A 25,728-nucleotide genomic window follows, 5' to 3' on the forward strand; every position below is an offset into this window, starting at 1 on the left:
CTTCAAGGCCAAAATGATTTTTATATATTCAAAGACAGTATTTGTGTTTCTCTTCATGGTGACATTAGCATTAATGTTGAAGAGCAATGGTAAGTAAAACTGGTAGTATGTTAGCATGAATTAAAGAAGTACCCCAAGCATCCATTTATATTATTATTCTTCATACATTACACTCACAGGAGAATATGCTAGTTTCATTTTAGAATGTTTGTGATGAGGCAGTAAGAGCATTATTTTTATTGTCTCAAATCTTAAATACATGTCTTTTTAATATTCTACATGAGCAGATATGAAGTAGGCATAAAGCACTTCTGATAGTAAAATATGCTGGGTATTTCAAAGAAATTCTTGAAGTGCTTGTTTGAGTTGCAAGCTGAACTAGCCACTTTTTTCATGGAACACCATCTTTACTTGAAAGAACAATGAACTGATTATGTTCATTTAGATTGGCAGACATTTTCCTGGAAATGAATAAAGCAAGCTGGTCACTTCAACAAAATAATTAAAAGTACTTGTCAATCATAAATATAAGCTTGTAAGAAAAAAACCCTGAAATTTAGAAAACTTGTATGTGATATTATGAACTTGATACCCCATTAAAGACTTTTGATGAGATCAATGGCAATATTAGCATACATGATTTTTTGATACCATATAATGAAATTTGTCAAATTTGGAAGATTTGCATAACTTGGAGAACCAATATTTTCTAAATGACCACTGTATGATGTTATGAAATCATATATGAGTAAAAAATTTCCATTCAAAATGCAAGACAGACCAGTCAATTTAAATGTAAGAAGTAGGAAAAGATCATTGATAGGATTTCAGATTCCACATTGCAGCTGACCTTTAAAAAGTTATCAATCACCGTTGGAGTTTGGTGAGGAACTAAAGAAGAATATATACAATTATCTGAAAAAGTTACTAAAATACTGTTCTTTTATACTGTTATTTTGCTATTTTTTTCTTTTAGCTTTTTGAGATATAAACTTGTGTTTCTTGTTTATTAAAACACTTAAAGCTGTATTTTTTCCTCTGCATATGGCTTTAGCTATATTCCATAACTTTTATATGTAGTGTTATTATCATTGTTGAGTTTTAATATGTCATTTCAGTTTCTCTTTTATCTCTACTTGCTAAAAACTAGGAGACTTAGAATTTATAAGAGGCTAAATTTTAAGCTATATTTTTGTCATTAATTTTTAGTTCTATTGCTTCTAGTCAAAGAATGTAGTATCATTTACATTTTAAAAAATAAATTCACATCTGGCAGGCATGGCTCAGTGGTTGAGCTTTGACCTATGAACCAGAAGGTCACAGTTTGATTCCCAGTCAGGGCACATGCTTGGGTTGCAGGCTTGATCCCCAGAGTGGGGCATGCAGGAGGCAGCCAATCAATGATTCTCTCTCTCGTCACTGATGTTTCTGTCTCTCTCTCTTCCTCTCCCTTACTCTCTGAAATCAATAAAAATCCTATATAATAGAAAGCTAATATGCAAATTGTCCCCATGGGCAGGAGTTCAACTGACCGGGAGTTAGACATGTGTTGACCACTAGAGGATGGTGCAGAACATGGTGGTGTGGAACATGGCGGGACTGATGGGCCCTGATGAGAGCAGGACCGTGATGGGATGGTGGAGCAGGTGAGTGGGCGGCACCAGGCCAAGGTGAGTGCGAGTGGGGGCCCCAATTGCCCCGCTTGTTGCCCCACAGATGGCGACCAGCGGTGGTGGGGGGCTGGGCTTGCCAGTGGGCAGCGCCAGGCCAAGGCGGGTGTGAGTGGGGGCCCTGATCGCCCCGCCGGTTGCCCCACAGGTCGGCCCTGATTGCTGGCCAGGCCTAGGGACCCTGTCTGTGCACAAATTTCATGCACTGGGCCTCTAGTATATATATATATGTGTGTGTGTGTGTGTGTGTGTGTGTGTGTGTATGTGTGTGTGTGTGTGTGTGTGTATATATATATATAACATTTTTCCTTGTGTGATTATATGTTGAAAATACTTTTTCAATTTTAACTTTTTAATTTTGTTTGTATTTTGCATGTAGATGTAGTCGGTGTATACTTTTTGTCTTCCTGGATTCTCTTTGTGAAACCACCTTCAATTCTCTGTTCATTTGGTTCAATGAACTAATGGGCGTCTCATTCTTTTCTGAATCCAGAGGAGGTCACCTGACATTGGCTCAACCAATCAGATTTTTCTCTTGGATGTGGTGAAATTTTTTTGCACTTTTTTCAATATATTTTTTTTCAATTACAGTTTTGCTTTAGTTTCAGTATACAGCATAGTGGTTAGACATGATACTATACATAGTTGTTTCAAAATTATTGACTATATTTCCTATGCTGTACTTTACATCCTCAGGACTACTTTGTTACTACCAATCTGTACTTATCAACCCCTTCAACTTTTCACCCAGTCTCCCAATCCCCTCCACACCCCCTCCGGCAATCATCAGTCTTTTCTCTATCTATGAGTCTGTTTCTCTTTTGTTCTTTAGATTCCACATATAAGTGAAATTATATGGTACTAATCTTTCTCTGACTGACCCATTTCAGTTAGTATACTCCCTCTAGGTCCCTGGATGCAATGATTGACTCAGGGTTGGCTTGTGATCTAACCCGGTGCTTTTGATGAAACCATTGGGAAAGAAGCTGGCTTTTCTCACATAGACTTTCAGATATAAGGGAGAAGGATATCTACAGCTGTTGTTTGCCATCTTTGCTTCCATATGGGGTCAGCTGGCTCAAAATAAAGCCATAATAGAAAAAAAGAAAGCAAAGAGCTCAAGAAAGTATGTCCTGATATCTTCATTCTTTCCTCTTGATCCAGGTTATTAAGGCAGCCACAACTTGGACTTCACAATTACATGAGCCAATAAATCCCACTTTTGCTTAAACCAGTTAGGTTGTATTCTCTGTACTTGAAACTCAGAGAATCCCAACTGATACAAGTGGACATCTCTGTTGGTGGGAAGTTTATTAAGTTAATAGATACTGAAGCAAAATTAATCTCTATATAGTAGTTGTTGCCTTAGTACTTAGTTGCCTTAAACTATATAATAATTTGGTGTTCTACAAATCACTTCCTGTTTTTGCAACACTCTCTGCCTTTTAGACACTTGAGGGCAGCTGTCTGGTACCTCAATTGTTCTCTTCTACAAAGATTCCCCATTCTGCCTTCCTCATGTAATATATTTTGGGTCATAATCACCATCTTGTGTGTTCTCTGAATCTGGACTACATTGTGGATGCCATATTTCTATCATGACCTTGTCAAAACAAAGTAGTTACAAGTTCCTAAAAAAGGGAAGATATCCCAAAGTGGATGAAACTGTGTTACTTTGTATTACTAATTTATGTGCAAAATGAATGGCTGTAAGCCAAGCCTTGAAACTCAAGGCAGGGGAAATTGACAAATCCCAAGGAATAGATGGAAACTATTGAACAATGAGAAGCTATGGTGACCAATTTATTTAACATGATATATAATGATTAGGGTGTTCAATATTGAACATTGTCAGATACTTCTTGCTGACTTTGATTGAACTTCCAGAAACATGTGATTCAACTGAAGAAAACAAGTAAGTACTCTATGTTTAGTCAAATTGGAAAGAGTCAGCATTAACAGGTGCAGAATGAGTCAGTAGTTTGGAAGAAATTCTGGAGGTAATCGAGGAACACTCCCTAAAGATATTCTTTTCTTAAAAACTTTAAAAATATATGAATTTTATTTATTTCAGAGATGAAGGGAGAGAGATATAGAAACATCAATGATGAGAGAGAATCACTGATCGGCTCCCTCCTGCATGTCCTCTGCTGGGGATTGAGACCACAACCCAGACATGTGCCTTGACTGGGAATCTGAACTGTGCCTCCTGGTTCATAGGTCAATGCTCAACCACTAAGCTATGCTGGGCAGGCTCTAATGATATTCTTAATGTACAGAGAATGTCATCGTGTTGGACAAAGATAGTTACCAACTAAGTTTTCTAAGTTTAAACTGATTCAATTGGACTCTGAATGAGAAGAATTTTGGAACACCTTAATTTATTTAACTTATAGTATTTACCTTTTTTATATAACCAAATACTGGTCTATGATAAAAATTCGTGTCTAAAATGTCTAAAACAAAACATTTAATAGAAATAAAACATAAATCTAATAAGAAAACACTGATTTATGCTTTAATTGACAACTTTTATATGATACAAGTATATAACTGACATTTAAAAAGTATATAACTTAAAATCAATGGTGTCTTATAATGGATAAAGTATGGAATTATCATCTCTACTGCAAGTTTCCCATTTCTCAATTTAGCAACTGCTTAATTCAAATTGTTCTTAATGAATCCATGCTGCTTGACAAGTAGTACAGCTTCATTTTATGGGATTTTCATAAACAAACATCATGAAGATATGATGGGAGTCTTCCATTAAACTCACCAACACTATGTGTGATTTGGACGAATTTGGCAACCAGCCTCCAGGGTTTGTGGCTTCTTTCCTGCCCTTGTTAATCTTTGACAAGTTGGCAGTGACATTTACAAATTCTCTCAGTATCCAAGGATGAAACTGAATTGGGTCCAGAGATTTGAACTCACTGCAAACCAATGTTCGTTGCACTCTGCTTTAGGTGCTTCTGAGAAAAGTACATTCTAAGCTTTTATTAACTTACTATAAGTATCCTTGTTTTATTTTAAACACAATTTATAGTAGGGTAGAGTTAATATATAAATTTAACATTTTATATAACTTCATCAAACTAATGGATGCATACGTATATAAAAAATTAAAATTCTAATACTTCTGAGGGCTTATAATATAAACATCAATACCATGCTCCTTTCTAAGTCACTTCTTATTCTCTTCATAAACAACAATTTTTAATTACTTTAGCATTTTTCTTCTGATAATTACCACTGTTGTGACACCTGATAAGCTGCTACTACTTGCTGTTAATTTATATATTTCGCACATTATCTATCTGATAGATATTTATTTAGGTCATCTATATCACTGTCTCATTTTTTCTCCTCCCTCCTATTCTTAATAGAGTCACAACACTGTATTTTGTCAGAATATAATTATAAAATTTGTTTTGGTGTTTCTAATCTTTTCAAGGTTCTACTCATTTGGAGCTTTATCATTCCTGTCAGCATTTTTATAAGCTCGTTCCACATTCTTATATATATCATTGGTAATATGCCTTTCTTTCCATGCTTTATATTAAAAACACTCTGGTATTAGCCATTCAATTCAATAGTTGATGAAATATTTGAAGAGCACAGGGTCATAGGCAGAATTCTTTGGCGGACTGCCAGAGACTTGATTTTACATTGGCATTGCTCCATTAGTCTACACCCTTTATCTACCTTCAACAAAGCCCACATTTTTATTTTTTCATCTAGTTCATGAGAACATCATGCAAGAACAAAGAACTATGCTACTTTTTAAACTAGGGAATTGACTACAGAGTTCAGTTCCCCCAAAGCTTAGAGCTCTAACATGTGGTTTATAAGTATAATTTATATAATCTGCTTAATCCATAAACTGGAAAAAAAATTCTATGATCAGCCAATTCCTTTTTAGTCTCCAAGACTCCCCTTTTTAGGATAGTTGACCACAAAGGCTGTTATTAGAAATGGAAGGCATCTGGAATCCTGGGACTTCTGTAACCCTTTTAAGTTTATATTTAAAACTAGAGGCCCAGTGCATGAATTCATGCATGGGTGGGGTGCAGCTGGCCCACCCCAATCAGGCCAGCTGGAGGGAGGGGCCGTGGGCAGTTGGCTGGCTGGCTCCACCCCCTGGTCGAACTCCCTGTCGAACTCCCGGTTGAGGGGACAATTTGCATATTAGCCTTTTATTTTTTTTATTTTTTATTTTTTTTTAATAAATCTTTATTGTTCAGATTATTACAGGTGTTCCTCTTTTTTGCCCCCCATAGCTCCCCTCCACCTGATTCCCCACCCCACCCCATGCCCTTACCCCCCGCCACTGTCTTCATCCATAGGTGTAAGATTTTTGTCCAATCTCTTCCCGCACCCCTCACACCCCCTCCCCTCTGAGAATTGTCAGTCCACTCCCTTTCTATGTCCCTGATTCTATTATATTCACCAGTCCATTCTGTTCTTCAGATTTTTTATTCACTTGATTTTTAGATTCACTTGTTGGTAGGTATGTATTTGATGTCACTTTGTTGTTCATAATTTTTATCTTTACCTTTTTCTTCTTCTTCCTCTTCTTAAAGAACACACTTCAGCATTTCATGTAATCCTGGTTTGGTGGTGATGAACTCCTTTAGCTTTTTCTTGTCTGTGAAGCTCTTTATCTGACCTTCAACTCTGAATGATAGCTTTGCTGGGTAGAGTAATCTTGGTTGTAGGTTCTTGCTGTTCATCACTTTGAATATTTCTTGCCACTCCCTTCTGGCCTGCATAGTTTCTGCCGAGAAATCAGCTGACAGTCGTATGGGTGCTCCCTTGTAGGTAACTAACCGTTTTTCTCTTGCTGCTTTCAAGATTCTCTTTGTCTTTTGCCCTTGGCATTTTAATTATGATGTGTCTTGGTGTGGTCCTCTTTGGATTCCTCTTGTATGGGGTTCTGTGTGCTTCCTGAACTTGTAAGTCTATTTCTTTCACCAGGTAGGGAAAGTTTTCGGTCATTATTTCTTCAAATAGGTTTTCAGTATCTTGCTCTCTCTCTTCTTCTGGCACCCCAAAAATTCGGATGTTGGTACGCTTAAAGTTGTCCCAGAGGCTCCTTACACTATCTTCATATTTTTGGATTTTTTCTTTTTGTTTTTCTGGTTGGGTGTTTTTTGTTTCCTCATATTTCAGATCTTTGGTTTGATTCTTGGGGTATGTTGATCTACAGTTGAGTTTCTGTATATTCTTTATTTCAGACAGTGTATGCTTAATTTCTGACTGGTCCTTTTCCATATTTTGGCATTCTCATTAAGATCCTTAAAGGTCTCACTAAGTTCCTCAGCGGTTTTTAGAAGATTCTTGAGTAACCTTATAAATGTGGTTCTGAACTCTATGCCATCCAGTAGTTTGCTTTCCTACATTTCTCTCATTCATGACATGTTTCTTTGTCTCCGCATTTTGCTACTTCCTTGTGTTGATGGAGTGGCTTTGTGTGGTAGGTGACCTATAGGGGCCAGTAGCTCAGCCTCCCCAATCACCTGAGGTGGACGCCTTTGGTACACCCCTTTGCGGGCTGAGTGCAGTCTTGGTGTAGTTATACCTTGATTGCTGTTGGTACACTGGGAGGAATTGACCTCCAGGCCAATTGGCTGTGAGGACCTGCTGTGTCTATAATGGAAGAACTGCTGCGCTGGAGACACACTTATGGTGCAGGACTTGTTTCAGTGGGGCTTTGGTGCTCACTGAGTCTGCCTCTTGAATGTGTCACTTATGGATGTGAGGAGTTGAAATCTGGTGTCTCACACTGACCACTAGGTACACTGGCTTCTGGATCTCCAATGGGGTGCAGGTCAGCTACTGTCTGAGGCCATCCAGCAGGCGCTACAGCGAGAACTACAGTTTTCTCCTCTTTGCTTGGGGTTTGGAGGTTTTGGAGCTGTCTGACCCAGGCTGCAAGTTTGCTAGGTTAAGCTGTGATAGGGCAGACCATTCATATGCTAAAGCCACTGCTTGGAGCTTGGGTGGGTTTGTAGGTTGTGCGGGGCGGGGTCTCAGGGCATCACTAGGCTAGGGCGTGGCAAACAGCGATGGCTGCCAGAAGTAGGCTCTGCGTCTCTGACCGTGTCCCGTGTCCCATGCCCCAGCACAATAAACAATTATTCCTGCGCGCAGCCCTGCAAGCAAGCCTCCCTCACTTCCCGACCTCACAGCAGACAGTCCAGTTTCTCCCCATAGGAGTTTGGGTCCCCCGCATCTCCCCAGAAACTGGAGTTCGGAGTAATCGGGAGCTTATCTCCCTTCGGGTTGAAAACAGCAGCGCTCCTGATTCGTGCGTCTCCGTACCTCAGCTTTTCCGCGCTTGTGCACCCCTCAATGCTGTTTGCTCTTTCCTTCTAGTTGTAGAACTTCCACTCAGCCAGCTTTCCCGTGGTTCTAGGTGATAGACGTTTTGTCTTTTAGTTGTAGTTTTGAAATTGTTGTGCGAGGCAGCAGTTTAGGTGTTTACCTACGCCGCCATCTTGGATCCTCCCTAGCCTTTTATTATATAGAGTGATTTAATTGGCTCCTTTTAAGGAGTCAATATTAGATTCTTATTTTTCTTGAAATCCTTGTAATTTTTGATTCTGCTTAATTTATAATCTGGTTTACTTATATAGAAACTTTGATAGTAAACAAATATTCATTAACTATTAAGTTGAATGGCTAATGCCAGATTGTTTTCTATAAGAAAATTAAGATACTGTGCTATTCAGTTGAGCTTATATTTTTAAATATGCTTCATCAATAGTGTATTATTTTATGCAAAGCCTACCATACTTTTTGGCCTGATCCTTCTGAGAAATTTGTGAGGTCCTGAAATTGTGAAGTAAGTTGTGTAGGAGTTAAATTTCTATCCTGTGACTGTGGAGAAGAGCTCACCTCTGTATAAAGCTCACTCTTGAAAGAAAGGACTAAAACCATCATTTTACCAGCTGCAAAGAACCATCCCAGAGACGCACTCCCTCTCTCTTCAGCAGTAAAGTAACAATGGGTGATTTTGAATTAATTTTTGAGGGTTCAACTTCCTTTCTTTCTTTCTTTTTTTTTTTTTTTCACATTCCTTAAAGTATGGCAGGCACTAGAGGAAGACAAAAGATGTTATGGGCTCTTATGTAGTAGATAATGCTCATTATAGTCAGTTTTTCCCTATTCCTTTACACCTGGGCATTGTCTCCTAACAATTTACAATAATCAAGTTTTGGTATTTGATCTTTTTTTCTGAGATAAGGGCAGAGATGAAATGAGATGGATTATAGAATGATAAAATCTTAATCCAGAAAAAAATGCTTTGAGTTGAAAGAGAAGCTACATAATAGTGATGACATCAATGACACTTTCAGTGGCTTTTAAAGGTCGAACTCTGCAAATTAGATTTGTTTATAAAACTGGATTCTGAACTCAACCATTGTGCTGTGCTTTTGAAGGATCTGTTAAAACATCTGTGATTTGAATGGAAGGAGTTAAGCATAGAGAATATTTTATTATATTTCAAAACAAATTACTCAGTTTCCATAATAAGAATTGAAAAATTAAACATTCCACCTTTTACTTGTTACATAAGACATTATTGTTAAAAGAGAAAAATATTAAGCAAGTTTCCATTAATTGTGGTACAAGGCTTGAAAGCATCTGAAATCATTACTTTCAGCTCAAATTGCTACCAAACGAAAGTGGGAATCAACCTTAATGAGCAACTTAGAGCTGGTCTATATTCTTACTACAAAAAGAGCATTCACATCAAGATGAAATGCTTTACAAAGCAATCCTAGAATTATCAAAGTGATTATTAGATTGATACTAAAATATTTTTTCAGTAGTAGCAAGGTGCTAATAACTATAGTCCCTCTATAAAACACATCTATAATTCAAATCTTAAATAAATGAAGAATATGTGGAATCTACCATTGTGATAGAATTATTATAGAATCACAAACCATGGTAAAATCCTTCTCATTTATATACTAATAGTTATTTTTACATAATAAAATGGATTTCCTTATAATTCATATTAAAACTATTTTGAACTGTGTAACCAAGAGAGTAGATGCATCTACGTTAAGTAACTTTTTTCTGGTATCAAAGTAATACGTACCCATGAATAGAAAATTTAGAAAAAATAATCATAGAAGTATTTTTAAAAAGAAAATAGCTACAAATAATACCACCACTTAGAGATTACAGTGATTAAGTTTTAGGTGGTACAATGTGGATGATTCATTTCTTGGTTCTTTTTTTAAAAATATATTTTTATTGATTTCAGAGAGGAAGGGAGAGGGAGAAAGAGATAGAAACATCAATGATAAGAGAGAATCACTGATTGGCTACCTCTTGTGCACCCCACATGGGGATGGAGTCTGCAACCTGGGCATGTGCCTGACCGGGAATCGATCAGTGACCTCCTGGTTCATAGGTCGATGCTCAACCATTGAGCTATGCTGGCCAGGCGATTTGGTTCTTAAAGCACATGAGATTTAATCCTACTTTCTTATTTGGCAAATTAACAGACAAAATCCCATTGAAACAGTTCATCAAGAAAAGAGTTCATCTTTCTAATTCTGAATTTTTGCTTCCTGAGCGAGAATCAGAGAAATAAAAGGAAAATAATTTATCTACCTCCAGCTAGTATAATATAACATCTTATAGGACATCTTCCAGGGTATGACTGTTTTTTGTTTGCTATTTCCTCAATTTCCACCATTATTATGAAGACTACTCCATTGATTAATAGTTCTCAATATTTCAAAGGTATAGATTCTTTGAAAATCAATTAAATGAACCCTGTTCATAACCTTAAATGCTTTTATTGCTCTTATTGGGATTTATTTTAGTTGATTTTGAATTTTGTGAGATGAAGCCTTCAAGGTGCATGAAAAGAAATAATTATGCCTTTTCCACCATCAGCTGCCCTTTATACATAGCCTGAAATTGCATTTCTTCCACCACCTCAGTGTCACTTTATAATATTAATTCATACCTCTTTTTTCTTTGTTAATTCTGGTCTCTCCTAGACCTCTGGCACTCCAGGCTTCTCCCATGTAGTATTACATTTCAGTATTTCTGATTATTCTTCCCCTTTCCCTCAGAGGTAGGTGTTTTAATTCTTTTCATTCCCTTTCTCTCTGTCTCTATTCCTCTCATATTCTTTTATTATAATTTTCAGCTTATTTAGCCACATTTCTGTTATGTTGTCCTCAGTTTCCAGCAAACATTACTTACAAGTTCAGGCAGTTTTCCTATATAGGCTGGCACAAACAGCTTGAGAAGAAAGATGGTTATCTGGCCAGCCCTACTAGAGAGCTGTGATCTATATGCCCTGTGACCAATCCTGGCTGGGTGGTTCAGTTGGTTGGAGTGTCATCCTGCATACCCAAAGGTTGCGGGTTTGATTACTGGTTAGGGCACATACCTGGGTTGTGGGTTCAGCCCACCGGTTGGGGCACATATGGGAGAAAGCTGATCAATGTTTCTCTCTTACATCTATGTTTCCATCACTCTCCCTTCCTTTCTCTCTAAAGATCAATAAGAGCATATCCTCAGATGAGGATTAAAAATATAAATATATGTGGCATGTGATCATCCTGGTCCCAGCAACCAAGCATTGTTGGTAACATAGAATCTCTTTGACTAGTTGTGCTTTGTACAAGGAGATAAATCAACTACAAGAGGATTGGATATTGGAAACAGATTTTCTTATAGTGATGACAGGGACTATAGTCAAAATTTCAGAATAGAATCTGGCTGCAGCACTAGATCAGGGTCCTATAGGCTCCATGCTCATTCAGATGTTAAAGATTTGATCACTAGGTCATAGGGAATTCATGGGAAGAGGGGGAGTCTGAAGTGAAGAATAAGGGTGTCCAGGATCTCTTGCTAAGAGATCTTTTGGATATTATTTAGTTCTTGTAGTAACCTTATGAAATATCATAGTGTGAACCTTATTAACAATCCCTTTTTCAGGTGTGGGAAACCTGAGGTTTAGATAAGTAACTATTTCAGGAATACTAAAATAATGAACAAAAGAATGAACATCATAGAGTCTGGATTCACACACTGTCAAACTTTCTGATTCCAAAACCCCTCCTCTGCTACTACACAATGCCACCCTGATGTCTGTAATTATACATTTCCGAGAACACTGTCCCCCCAATGCCTGCTCTTCTCTACAAAGATGGCTTTCATAACACATGGCCAATGGTATACATTTAGAGTTTTTGTTTTTTTTCTGGCATTGAGTTAGCACTCAGCCAATTACATTCCCCTACCTGATTCTCCTTAAAATCAAAGGCAAACAACTGATGGTCAATTAACTAGGATTAGAGAGTGGTTTGCAACCATGTAACAGAACCACACTAATTACAGTAAGTAGAGTGAAACTTGGAGTTCAGCTCTAAAATCCATGTGTTTTAATGTGCCATTTATGTTAATTTGAAATTTCTTTTCTGGGAGAGTTATTTTGACATTAAATCAAATACTTTATTTAAATACAAATAAATGTTTTATGTTATCTATATCCAATATTCAAGACTGGGTGTCAATGTAAAATAAAGACTTTGATCTATTAATCTTTTTCTCTCATCAACTAGATTATGTTTAGTAGATAATAAGTGTCCAAGTAACAATTATTGACTTAATTAATTAATATACCCATTGAAAAATAAAGTACATGTCCACTAGTTTGGAAGGATAGGTGAGTTTGTTTTTTTTACTTTAAATATATTTTTTTCAATTACAGTTGATGTACAATAGTATATTAGTTTCAGGTGTACAATTCAATGATTAGACATTATATACTTTAATAAGTGATCACTTAAAAAATCTAGTATCCATCTGACACCATACATACTTATTACAATATTATTGATTATACTGTATTCCCTATGCTGTACTTTGCATAGTATGACTATTCTGATTTTTAGTATATGTGCTGTTGAAGAGAGTACCTCTGTGACTATTTGTACTTCTTAATCCCTTCATCTTATCACTCATCATCCCTCCCCCCTCCCATCTGGCAATCGTTAAAATGTTCTCTGTATGGGTCTGTTTCTGTTCTGCTTTTTCATTTTTTTTTAAGATCTATTTTATCTGATGTAAGTATCACTACTCCAGCCTTTATTTGTTTCCATTTTCATGAAATATCTTTTCTTATCCCTTTATTTTTAGTCTGTGTATGTCTTTCAATCTGAAGTGAATTTCTTATGGAGAGCATATGTAAACATTTTATTTGTTAGCCATTCAGCTTCTATATGTCTTTTGATTGGAGTGTTTAACCCATTTGCATTTAAAGTAATTGTTGATAGGTATGCCATTTTATTATTCACATTTTGCTCTTTTTCTTAAAGAAGTTCCTTTAATCCTATATAATAAAAGGCTAATATGCAAATTGTCCCCTCAACAGGAGTTTGACTAGGGGGTGGGGCCAGTGGGCCAACTGCCTGCAGCCCCTCTCCCTGGCCGGCCCTGCCCCCAATCACCCCCCTTCCAGATTGGGGGCGGGGCCGGCTGGCCAACCTCCCACTACCCCTCCCCGCCACATGGCCCAGCCCGATTGACTGGCCGGACCCCACCCATGCACAAATTCATGCACCAGGCCTCTAGTATCTATAATAATAAAAGCATAATATGCTAATTAGACTGGACATCATTCTGGACATTTTTTCAGATGAAGCTGGGGCCGGAGGGAAGCCAGTGCCAGCAGCCAGGGGAAGGAAGGTCTACTCCCGCATGAATTTCATGCATTGGGCCTCTAGTTTCTTATAATACTGATTTGGTGGTGATGAACTACTTTAGCTTTTTCTTGTTTTTATCTGTCCTTTGATTCTTAATGATAGCTTTGCTAGGTGGAGAAATCTTGGTTGTAGGTCCTTATTTTTCATCACTGAATATTTCTTACAAATCTCTTCTGGCCTACAAAATTTTTCTTGAGAAATACACTGAGAGGCCAGATTATTATGATCTCTGAAAGCATAATAATCTGGCCACTCAGTGTATATCCTATATAATAAAAGACTAATATTCAAATTGTCCCCTCGACCAGGAGTTCGACCAGCAGGCATGTCGGCCAACCGCCCATGTCCCCTCCCCCTGGCCAGGCTGGCTGGACCCCACCCATGCACAAATTCATGCACCGGGCCTCTAATATATATATATATATATATATATATATATATATATATATATATATATATATGTATACTGAGTGGCCATATTATTATGCGTTCAGAGATCATAATAATCTGGCCACTCAGTGTAACAGTGTAAGCTGACAATCTTATGGGAGTTCCCTTGTAGATAACTAACTGCTTTTCTCTTGCTGCTTTTAAGATTCTCTTTGTCTTTAACCTTTGACATTTTAATTATGCCATGTCTTGAGGTGGGCCTCTTTGGGTTTATCTTGTTTGGAAGTCTCTGAGCTTCCTGAACATATATGTCTATTGCCTTCACTAGGTTAGGGACGTTTTCAATCATTACTTTTTACATAGGTTTTCAATTTCTTGTTCTCTCTCTTCTCTTTTTGGAACCCTCATGATTCGAATGTTGGTATGCTTAAAATTGTCTCAGAAGCCCCTTATACTATTCTCATTTTTAAAAATTCTTATTTTTGTTGTTCTGAGGGTGTTTTCTGCTTCCTTATCTTCCAATTTCTACTTTGATTTTCTGCTTCATCTGCTCCACTACTGATTCCCTCTAATGTATTCTTCATCTCAGCTGGCACATTCTTCATTTCTGACTGGTTCTTTTCATGTTTTCTATCTCTGTTTTTATGTTTTTTATCTCTTTAAGTTCTCACTAAGTTCAACTACTATTCCCTTAAATTCATTAAGCACCCTTATAACAAGTGTTTTGAACTCTCTCCATCTAGTTTAGTTCTTTTTCTGGAGTTTTGTTCTGTTCTTTCATTTGGGACATGTTTCTTTGTTTACTTATTTTGGCTGCCTCTCTGTGTTTGTTTCTGTGTATCCGAGCTGCTACATCTCCTGGGTTTGCTAGAGTGGCCTTGTGTAACAGGTGTCCTGCAGGTCCTGGTTTGCCCCCTGGGTGGGATATGTATACCCTCCTGTTGTAGTTGAGCCTTGATTGCTGTTGATACATCAATGGGAGGGATTTACCCCCAGGACGATTGGTTGCAACGGCTGGCTGTGATCACTGAGGAGGATCAGCTGTGCAGGGACTGACCCCACTGAGCAGGACCCACTTCAGTGAGGCTCTACTCAGTCTGCCCAAGTAGTGTGTCCCTGTGGAGGAGGTAGGGTGGTGCTTTTTTTTTTTTATAGCAAAGGTGGAGATTTATTAAAAAACAAGTACAGACTCCCACGTGGGGAGAGGGAAGAGTCCCACTGAATGGACTCCAAAGTAGGGAGGGGGAAAGGGTCCCACAGAACGGACTCCCAAGTAGGGAGGGGGAAGAGTCCCCAGGGTGGTGCTTTGACATGATCTGAAGCTGTCTACTAAGTGTGCTTGCTCTGGGGCCTCCCAGGAGGTGCAGGCCAAGGTTAGCTGCCACCTGAGTCCTGCTCTGGGGCTACCTGGCATGAGATACAAAGTGATCTGGAGATGGGGCTAGGAGAGGCCAAGTTGTTAACGAAGACCAGCTACCACTACTGCTGGGCTGGGCCACTTTGCAAGAGGTATGCAGTATGCTGAGGCTAGATGCTACTTGTTTGAAAGATTTTAGGAATGTTGTCTATAGCATGAGCCATGATAGGTTGTTTGTATGGAAAAGCTACTGAAAATTGCTTGGGTTGGGCCTGCCAGTTGGGTAGGGTGGGGTCTTAGGGAATCACCAAGGTGGGGCAAACTGTGTTAGCCAGGTTGATGGAAATTCAGATATGGTGCCTGCCTGCTGGCTCTGTGAGGGGAGAGCCCAGACAAGGAACAATGGCCTGTGCTCCCATTTCTGTCTGGGAGAAAGCTGCTCTCCCACCAACTCTTGCCCCAAAGCTAGACAACTTCCTTCCTTCCTGTATGTCCCTGGTGCCCAGTGCTAAACTCAGAGTGAGTGACTTTGAATAAGTCTGTGTGTCAGCCCTTTAAGAGGAACTTCCTGGGACTTCTGCAGCCCTCCATCCAACTCAGCTACAAAGTTCGCTGGCTTTACCAGCCAGAAGTTATTGGGACTTCTCTTCCTAGCACTTGAACCCTGAGCCAGGGCCCTGGTGTGGGGCTAAGACCCCTTGATTCTCAAGGGGCACCAATGCATTCGAGATAGCCCTCCTAATTTTTATCCAACACACATGGGTGTGGGATTAGCCCATTTTGCATCTCACCCCTCCTACCAGTCTCAATGTGGCTTCTTCTTTATATCCTTAGTTATAGCACATCTGCTCAGCTAGCTTTTAGGAAAATCTGAATGATGGTTGTTCTATAGTTTAGTTGTAATTCTGATGTAGTTGTGGGAGGATTTGAGTACCGCATGTACCTATACTACCATTTTGACTGGAAGGGCTCGGTGGTATCATTTCAGTGGTGGACATGATGATAAAATTTGGTCTGTCTTGAAACTTTATATTTTTGATTATCTAAATATTGAGAAAGAAGGTTTGATAACTCTCATATTTTATTACAACATTTATAAATCTGTTTACTGTTTTGTAAATATAATTATTTTATATTTAACTGCAAAACATTGCCTAGGGTAAAAACAGTATTCAAGAACTCACATTAATTAAAATTATAAGGCTATTTAAAATTATGATGTTAATCTGTATATACTTATATGGGAAGATGTCTATGATATATTGTTAAGTGAATAAAGAGAAGATTAGGAAACAACAATTAAAGTATGATCTTATTTTCAAAAACAAATTCTACATAGTTATAGGTAAAATTCTAGAAGAATAATAGTGGGAGTAATATTTATATTCTTTCTTTATAATGAATGATTACAAAGTTCCAGGTTGGAATTAAGTACCTTCACATATTATTTTAATCCTTACCATAACTCCAGTGACTAATTCATCATTAACTATTATATAGTTAATTACATATAAATATATAATTAATTATATAAGCATATAATTATTTATATAAGTATATAATTAATTAATTATATATTTTTTTGTCCCAGGTACTGTGCTAAATGCTAGAGATACAGCAGTGAAACAGACACAATTCCCAGTGAAGTTTTTTTAAAATTATAATCTACATTCACTATTATTTTGTATTAGTTTTAGGTGTATAGCCATAGTGGTTAGACAACCATATACTTTACAAATTGTTCCCCCTGATATTTATAGTATCCACCTGGAATCATATGTAGTTATTACAATATTATTGACTATATTTCCTATGCTATACTTTACATCCCCATGACTAGATTGTAAAGCTTTACATTTATACAATGGAATATTACTCATCCACACACAATAAATGAAATCGTACCATTTGCAATAGCATGGATAGACCTAAAGGATTTTATGTAAGTGAAACGTCAATCAGAGAAAGACAAATATCATATGATTTCACTTACATGTGGAATCTAAAGAACAATATAAATGGACAAACAAAATAGAAACAGACTCATAGACACAGAGACAGACTGATAGTTCCCAGTGTTTTATCATTATCCTAAATACAGATAAAAATTAGAGAGGTTGCCCCACAGTCTTCTGGAACAATTTCTGGTTCAACTAAATATAAAGACTCACAAAACTCCCATAGGCTACATTTACCACCAGTCTATTCAGTTGGGTATAGCACAGGAATCACAGTTTCAGAAGGCAACACCAGGCCCTCTTGTTTGTGGGAGTCTTCCCAGCAGTTTGCACAATATTCCAACAGCCATCTTTGGTCCCTTAGATGATGGCTCAAATCCAAGGGCTTATATCAACACTGGGTGGGTGTGGGAGCCACCCTGACATAAAAATGTCATGCCCCATGTAACAACTCCATAGATTGTCCAGGGTAAGAATCACTATGACTATCAGGTATTTATAGTTCATTATGGTTCCTCCCAGTCCAAAGGAAGTTTGCCAATCAGAGATCATTTCAATAATAAGTAATGCTCCTTAGAAACACTGTTTAACATTTTCTTCTATCAAATTACCAGGGAAACAGAGCTAGGATGAACGGAAGGTCAAATTGTCATGCAGAAGAAGGGGAAAAAGGTTTTCTTACATAGCTACACAATAAGCAAGTGGCAGTATAGATTCCAACTTAAGTTTTTCTGATCCCAAAGCATAGTTTCTGAAATTTACTGGATGGTAAAAAAACACACACAAACAAACACAAAAATATCTGGGAGAAAAATTTTTAGACAACTTTGACTTTCTTCTTCATACTTTCTGAATTCTCAGATTTCTTTTTGTAATGAGCATTAATTTCTTTTGTAATTAGGAAGAAATATTTTCACTAAAAAGGCTAGAAACATGAAAATATGATTTTGCTATAGCATTACGTAGCCAGAAACAAAATGATATATGCACTTGTATTGTGATTAGAATGGTGTAGAAAGGAAGATGCAGAGAGGAAGAAACCAAGGGAAAATGCAATAGTTGAGTCAGGGTAGTTGGTTTATGAAGGTCTTTTTTATGTTTTTCAAATTTTATATGAAATGCTTATGTTATTTTTGGAATAAAATGAAATGCATTTCTTAAATAGAAAAGGAAATATATATAGCTTATAAAGTATTTCAAATGTAAAAACCAGAAAAACATCATCCTAAGGTAATAGATTTAGTTCTATATTTCTTTGTATAGGTGAATATACTTTATGTATAAAATGTTAGGAATTCAGAGTTCTCATATTTTCTCAGAACACACATGGACATGGAAAGTGGAGTAGAGAGCAGTTCTGTTCCATTCCTGAAGGTCACTAATGTAACTAAGGATTTGCCCAGGGCTGCTGCTGGGTCCCTGCCCTGACACTACACTATTCTGTGCATTGCAGCAACTTCCCTAGGTCTGGATTCATGAAGTAGAGTGGGAATACTATTGCCCAATTCCTCTTACATGTTATAGTTATTTCAGGATGTAGTTTTTGAGATTTATTTTTTTCCAAAACTCACATTTTGGGCTTTATATGATCCTTCTTTGGCCAACAACTCATATAATTGGATAGCTGCTGTTATGTTTTGCATGCCAAAATTTCCAAATAGCAAAGCATCAGCCATTTTCTCCATAGCTTTCAAGTTTCCCAGGTCAGCTGCTTTGGCAAAGAATATGTAGGCTCTGTTTCAAGAATACCAGGTTAGAAGGTGGAGAAAATGAAATTTTCTGTTCCTTCTTTCATAGTACTTCTCTCTAGGACCTAGTTGTCATTGCTCTTAACAATATGGTTTAGCTAAAGCCCATTACATCTCTAGACTGATTCTTTTATCCTTAGATTAGTCTAAGATTATAATTTCAATATATCTGACAAATAGGTAAGCTGATAAAAAGGAGAAATATATAAAATACATTATATATACCAAGCTTATATACCAAGTGAAGTGAAAAAATTGAGGCACTTGTACTAAAATAGTTCACTACGAATATTTGTTTTATAAAGTAAACTCTGAAATATATAACAATATAATAAAAATAAATTGAAAATAATCAAACTGTCACTTCTAGGAAGTTACTATCATGAGAACAACAGTCCCTTAATATTCTGAAATAATTTTTAAAAACACAACATATTTTTATCAGATCAAAGCCAGGACTATATGGAAAAACAATAACCAAACAAAACCTAATGATTATAAGGGCTCTAGAGTCTGACTGCCTCAGTTCAAATCCTGGCTCTACCATTTATTAGTTCAGATCTTTGGGCAAGTTATTTAACTTCCCTGTGTCTCTCTCACCTATGGAATAGGGATAATAATAACACCTATTTCATAGGGTTTCTAGGAAGATTCAATGAAATAATCCATAGGAAGTAATTGGTATAGCATCTGGTACAGAGTAAGTACTCAATAAATTTAGCTATCATCATCATCATCATCACTTTTGTATAGGTTCTAAAGTTTTATGGCATTGTAATTTTCTCCTGTAATTAGTGGGTAAATGATATGAAAGCTTAGTGATTGCAAATATAGATGCCATAGGATTGCTTTACATTGCATTTTCTGAGGGTTCAGAAGCCACCTTCTGTATAGCAGTAACAGATCTGTGTAACGGATCTGTATGACAGCAGTGATGGAGAGACTTGCAAGGTCAAATCTTGTGTCAGAGACAGAGAGTACTTTTGGGATTGATTTTTACTATTATAACTTCCTTTATGGTAGTGGTAAGACATGAAAGCATTAACCTTTACTTGTGACCTTGACTCAAATGCTGGAACAAACACACATATCTGACACTGCTACCAGTTTAGAAGGATCAGGAGACTCAGCTTTATGTAACACCTTTCCAGGCTGATGCTAACATAGCCTGCTCTTGGTAAAAGGCTGGGATAGACTGACTAGACAAAAAAGGATGGGCTAGTGATATCCAGGTAGGCATTAGGGTCCTGGATGGCAAAACAGAAAGTAGACTCCAGTGGAAAAAAAAAAAGAAGCCAGGAGGTTAAGCAAGAAATTGTCAGAGCAAGCTGAGGACCTGGGAAACAGAAAGCAAGGAAGCTAGGTCTCAAAGGTCAATAAATGCACATGTCTGGCATCCAGGGATAGATCTGACATCAGGATACAGACTCCCTAAAGCTCTTCTGTCACATGGCTTGCTGCTGCAACTGCATAGCCTGCTGGGATGCTCAGACTAGAAAGGCATTGACATGGATCAGGGCAGAGAAACCTTGGACTGAAGGATCCAGCAGTATATCCATTCACTGGTCCTGGGTGCAGCAATGGGTTGCAAAACCAATCTTTCTATGTGTCTTTGATTTCGAGAGACAGAGATGGGTATCTAGGTCCCCCTGTCAGGAAGGTCCAAGGTGATATAAGGAATACTAGAAGCAGGACCCAGGGCTGGAGAAAGTTGTTGGTAAATTAAATAGGATTAAGATCTGGGCTACAATCCCCAAGAGGACAAACTGGGCAGCAGGGGCAAAAGGAAAGTTCAATTAGGTTTCTGGTATTAGATGCTAAGGTGGGTGCAGGGAGAGAGGAAGACTAAATACATCTCTAGAACACATCAGAAACTTGGTGTGGGGCAGCAGCGTAGTTCCTAACCTTCTTTGTTGATGTGGAATAATTCTTAATGGCAGCTAACCCTGGCTATCACAGAGGCTTCTTGACTCCTTCAGACAAATTTGTATTTCCCTGACATGCTTGCTTAACATCTGTAATTCTAATAGCACTGACTTGTTTAACAATTTGCCTCTCATACATTCAAAGAGGCTGAATGACTGAATGAGAGGATCAACTCCCTTGCTTCTTTCTTTTTGACTTTGAAAGTATTACACAATTCTTTTGACCTTCCATTTCATCCTCTGTAAATTGGGGATAAAAATCTATGTCTATCAATATAATAGTAAGCAATGAATAATATTACACATAAATGCCTAGAACATTAACTAGCACAGAATAGGTGCTTACTGGTATAGATGGAAGTTGCTGGTGTTGTTATAATCAGGTTCATAGTTGAGTGTCCCCCCTCATCCTTTATACTCTTACACTCGTATCACTTTGAGTTTTAAGAAAAATTCTGCTGTTGTCCTGTCCAGGGTTGGCTAATCCAGCTCTGGAATACTTCATCAGGGCTAATTAAGTATGCTTAATTTGTGAGAAAATAAAGGATGTTTCCTTGTTGGGAGTTCAAGGCCCATTCTTTCTATTATTGGTATAATACACTTGCTTTCTTTTATCCCACACCTTCCACTTATTGGTTAGAGGATTAGAGATAAAAATAACAAATGCCTATCATAATCCTGGTTACTATGTGTCAGGCATTGTTCTAAGAGCTTGACTGTATTTTTCAGGGCAAAAGGAGGTTAAGTAACTTGCCTGGGATCACATAGCCAATAAATGTGATTTGCTCCAAAAGCTTTAACTATAGACTTGTAGGGTGACCTCATATTGTGCCCTCTACTGAGGAGAGAAGATATTTCTGACTCCCTTGAAGACAAGGTAAACAAGTGAAAAAACAGACTTGCACAGCTTAGTCATTTCCCAGCTGTGTATTTGTGATCACCTCAGTTTAACATCCTCAATTCTGTTCTTAACTTTTTAATGTGGAAGAATGATGCTCTTAACTCATAAGTCTGGGGATAAAATGGGATCACATACATGAAAGTGCTTTAAAACCAGAAAGTATTGAAGGAATATATAGGAGAATAAAGCTTCTAAAACAACTACACTAATTTAACACATTTAATTTTATTTGGAATCCTATATAATAAAAGCCTAATATGCTAAGTGTCCAATCGTCCGGTCGGTCATTCAATCAAACGTAATATGCTAATGATATGCTAAGGCTGCTCAACCGCTCACTATGACGTGCACTGACCACCAGGAGGCAGATGCTCCGACCACTAGGTTAGCTTGCTGCTGGGGTCTGGCCGATCGGGACTTAGTGAAACAGGCCAGACATGCCCTGGAGCCCTCCCATGGTCCCTCCAGGGTTGGCCAACCTCCCACATCCCTTCCCGACCCTGATCATGTACCGGTGGGGTCCCTTGGTCTGGCCTGTGCCCTCTTGCAATCCGGGACCCCTCGGGAGATGTTGGAGAGCCGGTTTCAGCCTGATCCTGCAGGCCAGGCTGAGGGACCCCACTGGTGCATGAATTCGTGCACCGGGTCTCTAGTATCTAATAAAAAGTCAACAGAGAATATTTTTACCTGAATGTTCAGGTAAGTGCTTTAATTCTGCATTTCACTTAATGTGTAGGAACCACAATTTCACATATGGTTCTATTTATTTATGCTGATAATATGTGGGATTCCTTAAACATGATTTAATCCTATTAAAAATAAAAACTTATGGGCAGATATGTTTATTTGTTATTTCAATAACATTTTAATGACATTGAAACTAGATTTTGAATTGTTCTTTTTCTCAACCTGGAAATTTAACTTGGCTTATGTAACTGAATAAAGACTTACTGTGCTTTTTGTCTTTGGCCCTTAGACTGCTGGAGAATCTTGATGCCCATTTTAAATAGCTGTTCGCCTTCAGCTGTGAAATTTTTCTTTGATCGCTTTTTTACTATATGTGAAAAAACAAGGAAAAGTAACATTAGTTTTGTGTTTTATATTTTAAAAAGAATGTGCTGCATATTAGCTTGACTTTTGTTCTCCTTATTTTTTAATCTCTGCATTTCAAGAAAATTACCTTACATTTGGTCAGAAGGTAGAAACTGCTTACAAAAGTACACTTGCCCTGCCTTTTGTGAAAGGGTCTGGAAGATGGAAGAGACACTGAGATACTTTTGATGGTAAAAGGGAAAGAGATGTTCCAAGTCTGGAAAGGGAATACAAAGTCCTAAAGCAGAAGGCAGGAAGCAAGGCCTCCAAGAGAAGGGTTTGCCTGATATACCTAGAGGCCGGCTTTTAGACACCAGGATCTCAGTTCCCAGACTTTTTTAATTAAGCATGGACCATAAACCTCAGAACCGTAAGATTCCAAGAGGACATAAGGAAGAACATAGGCAATGGGCATCTCCAAGATGACTGGTGTACACCTAAGATTGGAGGTAAAAATTTAGCTTTGCCCAAGGCTCCCCCCTCCTCTCATAGAACCTTTCTGAGATCGTTCTATGAGTAGGGAAAAAGTCTGCAAATATATGGCAGGATTCTGCCCACAGATTGTTCCATAAATGTCTTTAGTGCTTTTGCTTTATTAAATACCTGAGATGGGAAATTATAAATGTTTCAGTTTGAGTGAGGTTTATACTACAAATGCCAATCAGTGGACCTATGCTAAATAAAAGGCAGGCCATGTTTCGATGTAAAAAAGAAATGGTCAGGTGAAATGTTTCAATGTATATCACTTAGATTTAAAATAGGTTAAAGAGATGTATATATAATTTTTTATAATGCCATTAAAATTGATCTTAATTTTTTCTGTCAGAACTCTTAAATGAGATGTTAATAAAATAGAACTTCATACATATGTTAGAAAAGAGAAAGCTTTCATGCATCAGACTTAAATAAAATGTTAAAATTGATTCTTAAATTTTATGACTGAGCACTAGTTTACTCATACAGACAGAATCTATGCAGACTTTGTTTATATTATCTAGACCACTCTTGCATCCAGAGAAACTGATGCATTAATCAGGCATGTCCTTACCAGGGAGAGTTTCAGATAGACTAGGGAAAATAAGAGTATTACATCAATTTTTATTTTCTTCAAAGTATAAGGGTTTCAATTAGCAGAATAGCTAATAAATGTTTTATCTGCACAATTTTTTTATATTTTCCCCCTAGGAGTTCTATTTATCAACCTTGCTTATTTTAATCACTACAAATTCTGAATCTAAAACGAGGGTCAGAAACTGCCAAATTTAAGGCTTTTGTATATATAAATATTTATTACTATATCCTAAGACTTTTAAAAAAGTAGCTCTAAAATTCAATTTTAGATTACATAAAGTTATTTTACAATTACATGTGAAAGGCAATTCAACTTACAATAATTTTTATTTCTTTTCGAGATATCTTTATTTTGAATTCCTTTTATTCTTAATTTATGTTGATTCTTCTTTTTTTCCAAGAGATTTTCTCTTTTACTGATTACTTTGACCAATTTTCTTCGTTCCAATATATATGATAAAAATTGTTTGATTTTGTTCACTGATATCTACAAAGAAAAAGATTTTTGCTCATGTTTTAAAAAATAAAACAGGAAAGTAAAAAATTCATCTATTCATGGGAAAAATAGTAGTTTAATGCAATCACTCTAATGACTGCTTAGTTCACTTTAAAAATTCATATCATTTTTTAAATCCTCACCCACGGATATTTTTTAAATTAATTTTAAAGAGAGAGGAAGGGAAAGCGAGAGAAAGAGAGAGAAACATCAATGTGAGAGAAAAACATTGATTGGTTGCCTCCAATACACGCCCTGACTAGGGATTTAACCCGCAACTTAGGTATGTGCCCTGACTAGGAATCAAACCTGCAACCTTTTGGTGTATAGGACGACACTCAAACCAACCAAGTCACCTGGCTAGGAAAAGAATTCATCCTAAATAATAAAAGACTAATATGCAAATTAACCATCACTCCGCTACACCCGCAAGCCATGCCAACAAGCCACGCCCACCAGTCAATCAGGAGCAAATATGCAAATAAACCCAACCAAGATGGCTATGGCCACAGAGAGCAGGAGGGAGGCTAGGGTTGCCCCCGGTGATGGAGGAAGCCAAGCTTTCCGCCTGCCCTTGCCGGCCTAGGCCTCCACTCAAGGCTACAAAGTTTCAGTTATAGAAGATACATAAATCCCCCCCAAAATGGCTGCCACTATGGAGCAAGCAGAAGGCTTGGCTCCGCTCCAGGCTACAAAGTTTCAATTGTAGAAGATAAATAAATCCCAGATACCAGGGCCTCCACTTGGGTCGCCAGGGGGCATGGCCGGCCTGCAAACCATTACAGGCCCCTCACCCAGGCCGCCCCACGCCCCAAGGGAACCCCCACCCTGATCCGGGACACCCTTCAGGGCAAACCAGCTGGCCCTCACCCGTGCAGCAGGCCTCTATCCTATCTAATAAAAGAGTAATATGCAGATTGACCATCACTCCAACACACAAGATGTCTGCCCCCATGTGGTCAAAGATCCTGCCCCCATGTGGACACAAGATGGCCACCACAAGATGGCCAGCAGGGGAGGGCAGTTGGGAGGAACCAGGCCTGCAAGGGAGGGCAGTTGGGGGTGATCAAGCCTGCAGGGGAAGGCAGGTAGGGGTGACCAGGCCTGCAGGGGAGGGCAGTTAGGGGTGACCAGGCCTGCAGGGGAGGGCAGTTGGGAGGGACCCAAACCTGCAGGGGAGGGCAGTTAGGGGTGACCAGGCCTGCAGGGGAGGGCAGTTAGGGGAAAACAGGCTGTCAGGGGAGCAGTTAGGCATCAATCAGGCTGGCAGGGGAGTGGTTAGGGGGTGATCAGGCTGGCAGGCAGAAGTGGTTAGGGGCAATCAGGAAGGCAAGCAGGCGAGCAGTTGGGAGCCAGCAGTCCTGGATTGT

The 25,728-nt window shown here is 38.1% G+C and overlaps 1 protein-coding gene across 3 annotated transcripts in view; it reads right to left on the minus strand.

Annotated features, from left to right (window-relative positions):
* SEL1L2 (SEL1L2 adaptor subunit of SYVN1 ubiquitin ligase) overlaps nucleotides 1–25,728 on the minus strand; it is a gene marked incomplete at both ends in the record, with an annotated part of 122,013 nt that overhangs the window by 65,049 nt on the left and 31,236 nt on the right. For 2 of the 3 annotated variants that reach the window (XM_080684224.1, XM_080684223.1), the window contains 3 exons: nucleotides 18,697–18,859; nucleotides 22,651–22,753; nucleotides 24,181–24,349. In XM_080684224.1, the coding sequence (XP_080540350.1) occupies nucleotides 18,697–18,859; nucleotides 22,651–22,753; nucleotides 24,181–24,349 (435 nt within the window). Of the gene's footprint in view, nucleotides 1–18,696; nucleotides 18,860–22,650; nucleotides 22,754–24,180; nucleotides 24,350–25,728 lie in introns of those variants that run through there. The other variant, XM_080684225.1, reaches the window with a different exon arrangement.

Source organism: Plecotus auritus (genome assembly GCF_963455305.1).
Source record: "Plecotus auritus genome assembly, chromosome: 8".
Classification (NCBI taxonomy): Eukaryota; Metazoa; Chordata; class Mammalia; order Chiroptera; family Vespertilionidae; genus Plecotus; species Plecotus auritus.